This window comes from Eptatretus burgeri, chromosome 9 (assembly GCF_056783735.1).
Source record: "Eptatretus burgeri isolate ZD-2024b chromosome 9, Ebu_testis_v1, whole genome shotgun sequence".
Taxonomy (NCBI): Eukaryota; Metazoa; Chordata; class Myxini; order Myxiniformes; family Myxinidae; genus Eptatretus; species Eptatretus burgeri.
In genome coordinates this window covers 2,421,824-2,428,622 of record NC_140969.1, presented here as the reverse complement: position 1 = coordinate 2,428,622, position 6,799 = coordinate 2,421,824, and the positions used below count along the sequence as shown (strand labels likewise).

General features: G+C 45.1%; 1 protein-coding gene across 8 annotated transcripts in view; it reads right to left on the bottom strand.

Annotated features, from left to right (window-relative positions):
• Positions 1-1,782: 1,782 nt before the first annotated feature.
• LOC147019429 (uncharacterized) overlaps positions 1,783-6,799 on the bottom strand; it is a 112,119-nt gene continuing 107,102 nt past the window's right edge. For all 8 annotated transcript variants that reach the window (XM_085893892.1, XM_085893893.1, XM_085893897.1 and 5 more), the window contains one exon: positions 1,783-3,989. In XM_085893892.1, the coding sequence (XP_085750018.1) occupies positions 3,236-3,989 (754 nt within the window). In that variant the 3' untranslated portion in view covers positions 1,783-3,235. The remainder of the gene's footprint in view (positions 3,990-6,799) is intronic.

Genomic DNA, 6,799 nt, shown 5'->3' with positions numbered 1-6,799 from the left:
AAAATCTGTTCTAAGGGGATTTATGGGGTGTTGCCCCCCAAAATATGTGCTTGATTTCTTATCCAAAACTGCACATGCAATTCCGTTGAAACTTGACCACCATCTTCACCACCCATGATGTACCAAAGTTTGTTCACGACATTGAAAAATTGGGGTCGAAGGGGTTCTATGGGGTGCAGGGGGGGGGATTGCCCCCCAAAATATGTATTTGCTTTATTTTCTGAAGCCACACATACAATTTCGATGAAACATGACCACAACCTTTATCACCCGCGATGTACCAAGGTTTGTTCATGGTATTAAAAAAAACATCCAAAGGAATTTACTTTCTTCTCCATTATATATTTTGCGGATCATCCACGCCAACCAGTGGTTGCCTGGTTATCTTATCCAGCCACTACCAGGTGAGCGCCCAGGGGTATTGCCCCTATGTTTAATATCTCTGTGAGATTCTTCGTCATCATTCCTGGAGCTCCACCTGTCACTGGAACAACTTTGGCATTCTTCACCTCCCAGGATCTTCTCACTTCATTCATGAGGTCTTGGTGTTTTGTCATTTTCTTGATGTCTGCATCGTTTAGTCCAAAATCACCGGTATTAAACACCTCAATCAGCAATGCCTTCTCTTTTTTTTGACCGAAGTATGATGTCTGGTCACAACGCTTTGTTTTCGATGTTCACGCTCGATGGTATCATTAGTTTGTACGTGAATTATACTTCCATGTTTTCAGTCCATGCTTTTGGTTCATGTTCCCACAATTTTCTTTGAACTGGGATATCAAAGTTTTTGTAGATATGCCAGCAGATTACATTAAAAACTCTGTTGTGTCATTGTGTGTACAGCTGTTCTGACATGAGATTGTTTTTTTTTATGTTCGGTCATTAAGCATAACATATCATTCTCTTTCCTCACCCCACCTCCACCCCTCACCTTTCTCTCTCTCCTTTGTTTTTTTTTTTTTTTTTTTTTTTTTTTTCCTCTCTCTCTCTCTCTCTCTCTCTCTCTCTCTCTCTCTCTCTCTCTCTCTCTCTCTCTCTCTCTCTCTCTCTCTCTCTCTCTCTCTCTCTCTCTCATCCCTCCTCCCTGTGGTGTAGCAACGTTTGATGAGGCACAGCTCTCCTCACCTCCCCCCCTTCCTACCTTCCCTCCCTCCTGCCTCCTCTCTTTCTCTCTCTCCCTTCCCTCAATCTCTCAACCCCCCTCCTTCATAGCCCCCATCAGCGAAGTGACAGGTTGTATTTGCTAGTGATTAATAAACCGTTACAGCCTGTTCCAACTCGAGGCATTTTTGAGCAGGCCGAACAAAATGGCAAATTAAGACCCCAACGAGAGAGAGTGAGGTGGCCCAGGATGTGCCTGATGAAGGATATGATTAAATAATGCCGTTAATTAATTATCTTCAAAAGGGGTGTTTTAATTAACCCAAACACACAATTTTCACTCATACACACACTTACATGGAGTTTTCTTTAGTTTGCATGCAAAGTTTCAGCCTGCTAGGTTTCATGGTGTTGGAGTTATGGAGGAGACACACACACACACACACACACACACACACACACACACACACACACACACACACACACACACACACACACACACACACACACACACACACACACACACACACACACACACACACTGATATTTATGATTTCAGATAGGGAAGATGACTTGTAACAGGTCACATTACACGTTGTTTCATGAAGATAATCAGATCACATACCTTGTATGAGTTTCAATGCACAAATCTTTAAACAGTCACAAACTGAACTCCAGAATGAAAATAATGATCCTTTTATTCATTAATTTTTTAGAGATAGTACGATGTATAAACAGCATTTACAAAGAACGACACAGACACATCTTGGACACACGTCATGATACACAAGTCTGTGTACAGCAATAAATAATATATCCATATAATCACGGAACAATTTAAATTATAACATCTGAGTAAGGTAGAGCCGTCAGACACAGGGCCCTCAGGTGTGGATGTTCAGGTAACTCAACTTGTATACAGGATTGATGAAGTTACACAGGTGATGCATCTTGTCTCACCTTTTCTGATGGACATCTGATACATGTTCTACTCTACAATGTATTGTACAACCGTGGTGATGCGATGCGTATGTACAACAAGACACTGTGTGTGTGTGTGTGTGTGTGTGTGTGTGTGTGTGTGTGTGTGTGTGTGTGTGTGTGTGTGTGTGTGTGTGTGTGTGTGTGTGTGTGTGTGTGTGTGTGTGTGTGTGTGTGTGTGTGTGTGTGTGTCGACAACAGCCGATACCTGCAGGCAGGTGCACGAGTGATGGGTTAGATATAGCATATTGTACCATGAGAACCATGTTTTCTTGTTTGACCTGAAACTATTGATATATACGAACATTCTTGGCTTAACAGCGACAGGATGTCATTGACGTCGCCACTGGAACGTATTGCTGACATAAATGTGTCATACATGAAAGCATGAAATTTGCAATGTGATGCATCCAGCTCATATAACGAGTCCTATCGCCTCTTGCATTGAATACATGTTCAAGGAGTCCATAAGAGTGGTGTAAAAATATATAGTGAGTCCTTAGTGGACCACTCCACTCCACTCCTTCTCCTTAGTGCACCACTCCACGGGTTGGAGACGGGTGCACCACTCCACTTCTCTGGGTTGGAGAAGTACTTTGTTTTCCGAGTGTCGGCAATAATTCGCCGACTCTCTCGAAAGAGTGGGATCTTTAACATTCACCAGTTAACAAATGTATCCTCAGCTTAATCTCCCATGTGATAAGACAACGCACTCAGTGAGTGGTGCATTACTCTAGCTGCAAATACTAGTTGAACAGTTTAAAGTGAGGTCCAGGATCAAACCTAAACCCGAGCTGTCCAGGACAATTGTACAACATCTGTGCCATCTTGTCGGCATGCTGGTATATTCGGTTAAAAAAACAACTAACTAACTTCCCTTTTTATCAGCTGGGCTTCATCTCTCAGGTCGTCGTATTCCAGTGGAGCAGCGTCACTGATGATTCAACAGTTGAGTAGTTAGTAGTTACCATCACCGAAGTATTCGTGTCACTCGATTTCAGAAGCACAAACATGTTCTCCTTGCGAGGACAATCCGGTGATTAGCCTTGACAGAGGGCAGTGTGAATGGAACCTCTTCAATGGGATAGGATCTCAGGTTGAGGATAACAGGTTGGGTGAGCGATGGTGATGAGGTCCTTGTGATGCTGAAAATCATGCTAGCTCTTTGGATGGAGATGTAGCTCTTGTTTGAGAAGCTCGTTGCTGGTTTGTGAGCTTGAGTCGAGCAGGACTTACGAGATTGTCTCGTAACAACTCATCGTGTTGTCCTTCAAGCGGGGGCAACCGGCTCAGGTGAAGAACTCTCGTCGCCCAAGCTTCACAGGGAGCATTGCACAGAATTCCTGCAATACTCCCCAACACCAGCATGACAAATGTGGCGAGCAAGCCCAACACAAGCCACCATGTTTTTGAGTATGCATCCCAATTACCAGCTTGGGTCTGCATTAGGGTAATGTGCAACAACCTTTGCTTGTCCTCTGCCGGTGACTCCAGTTTCACCTTCTCATTTTGGATCAACAAATTGTTTGTAATATTTTCTACTCTTGTGTTTGTTCTTTGTTCACACCGCTTGCCGAAGAATCCCCACGGACAGATACAATGGAAAGTCCCGTCCATACTAGCCCCACATTTCCCTCCATTGACGCAGGGTGCATCGGCAGGGAGCCGAGAGCACGGCAGGTGTTTGATGCACAGACGCCCAACGAAGCCCGGAGCACATTCGCAGCGTGGAACACGACCAGGAAGCACACGGCATCGGGCTCCATTGGCACAGAGTCCCGAGCAGGCGTCCGATTGAGCAGTCAACTCACAGCGTTCACCCAAATAGCCCGGACGACAGGTACAGGTGTGCTCTTCAGCCCATCCATTTGCATCCTCACATGTTCCACCATTCAGACAGGGAGTCCTGCACGAAGAGACAAACTTAGGCAACAGCATTGTGCAGTGTATCCCCAAGTCTGTCGCAATAGCATCAGGTATTCTGAGCTTATCACAGAGTAAATTCAAGGTGCTCTTTATACCACGTTTTACCTCCTGAGCCTCATTATTCCTGGCTTCTCATGGGGTTCGCCAAGCAAAACGTGGGGCCACACTCTTTTAAGAACCGGCTGGCCAATGAGCAGGGGTTCACACAGATTGTAAATGAGGTTCTCCAATGAGGACCAGCACAAATGCTTTGGTTCTCCAATGAGGACCAGCACAAATGGTTTGGTTCTCCAACGAAGACCAGCACAAATGGTTTGGTTCTCTGATGAGGACCAGCACAAATGGTTTGGTTCTCCAATGAGGACCAGCACAAATGGTTTGGTTCTCCAATGAGGACCAGCACAAATGGTTTGGTTCTCCAATGAGGACCAGCACAAATGGTTTGGTTCTCCAATGAGGACCAGCACAAATGGTTTGGTTCTCCAATGAGGACCAGCACAAATGGTTTGGTTCTCCGATGAAGACCAGCACAAATGGTTTGGTTCTCTGATGAGGACCAGCACAAATGGTTTGGTTCTCCAATGAGGACCAGCACAAATGGTTTGGTTCTCCAATGACCAGCACAAATGGTTTGGTTCTCCAATGAGGACCAGCACAAATGGTTTGGTTCTCCAATGAGGACCAGCACAAATGGTTTGGTTCTCCAATGAGGACCAGCACAAATGGTTTGGTTCTCCAATGAGGACCAGCACAAATGGTTTGGTTCTCCAATGAGGACCAGCACAAATGGTTTGCTTCTCCAATGAGGACCAGCACAAGTGGTTTGCTTCTCCGATGAGGACCAGCACAAATGGTTTGGTTCTCCAATGAGGACCAGCACAAATGGTTTGGTTCTCCAATGAGGACCAGCACAAATGGTTTGGTTCTCCAATGAGGACCAGCACAAATGGTTTGGTTCTCCAATGAGGACCAGCACAAATGGTTTGGTTCTCCAATGAGGACCAGCACAAATGGTTTGGTTCTCCAATGAGGACCAGCACAAATGGTTTGGTTCTCCGATGAAGACCAGCACAAATGGTTTGGTTCTCTGATGAGGACCAGCACAAATGGTTTGGTTCTCCAATGAGGACCAGCACAAATGGTTTGGTTCTCCAATGAGGACCAGCACAAATGGTTTGGTTCTCCAATGAGGACCAGCACAAATGGTTTGGTTCTCCAATGACCAGCACAAATGGTTTGGTTCTCCAATGAGGACCAGCACAAATGGTTTGGTTCTCCAATGAGGACCAGCACAAATGGTTTGGTTCTCCAATGAGGACCAGCACAAATGGTTTGGTTCTCCAATGAGGACCAGCACAAATGGTTTGGTTCTCCAATGAAGACCAGCACAAATGGTTTGGTTCTCTGATGAGGACCAGCACAAATGGTTTGGTTCTCCAATGAGGACCAGCACAAATGGTTTGGTTCTCCAATGAGGACCAGCACAAATGGTTTGGTTCTCCAATGAGGACCAGCACAAATGGTTTGGTTCTCCAATGAGGACCAGCACAAATGGTTTGGTTCTCCAATGAGGACCAGCACAAATGGTTTGGTTCTCCAATGAGGACCAGCACAAATGGTTTGGTTCTCCAATGAGGACCAGCACAAATGGTTTGGTTCTCCAATGAGGACCAGCACAAATGGTTTGGTTCTCCAATGAGGACCAGCACAAATGGTTTGGTTCTCCGATGAAGACCAGCACAAATGGTTTGGTTCTCTGATGAGGACCAGCACAAATGGTTTGGTTCTCCAATGAGGACCAGCACAAATGGTTTGGTTCTCCAATGACCAGCACAAATGGTTTGGTTCTCCAATGAGGACCAGCACAAATGGTTTGGTTCTCCAATGAGGACCAGCACAAATGGTTTGGTTCTCCAATGAGGACCAGCACAAATGGTTTGGTTCTCCAATGAGGACCAGCACAAATGGTTTGGTTCTCCAATGAGGACCAGCACAAATGGTTTGCTTCTCCAATGAGGACCAGCACAAGTGGTTTGCTTCTCCGATGAGGACCAGCACAAATGGTTTGGTTCTCCAATGAGGACCAGCACAAATGGTTTGGTTCTCCAATGAGGACCAGCACAAATGGTTTGGTTCTCCAATGAGGACCAGCACAAATGGTTTGGTTCTCCAATGAGGACCAGCACAAATGGTTTGCTTCTCCAATGAGGACCAGCACAAGTGGTTTGCTTCTCCGATGAGGACCAGCACAAATGGTTTGGTTCTCCAATGAGGACCAGCACAAATGGTTTGGTTCTCCAATGAGGACCAGCACAAATGGTTTGGTTCTCCAATGAGGACCAGCACAAATGGTTTGGTTCTCCGATGAGGACCAGCACAAATGGTTTTGTTCTCATGGAAATATTTTTGTCAGTTTCGAGCACGTTCATCTGCTTTCCCAATCGCCACTCTGAATTTCAAATCGCCACTCAGCTTTGTATGCCCCTTACTCCTCTGTAAGAACTCTTTCAGAACGTTCACTCCAGACGACACACTCACAAACCACTCTTTTTTCATTCTGGAAGATCCTGAGCCTCCTCGTCTTCCTCTTTGCTTGCGTGTTCTCCTGAGATCTATCTTATTTAATGTTAAAAGTTACAAACTAACAATAAAGCTTATGTATTATATTGATACAGTTTATAAACTTAATTTTGTACATTTAAATATTTAAATCACTCTAAATCAGAATTATCACGGAGGGATCTTGTCGGCACCGGATGAGAAAACCTTCCATCGAAAGCTTCCACTGTG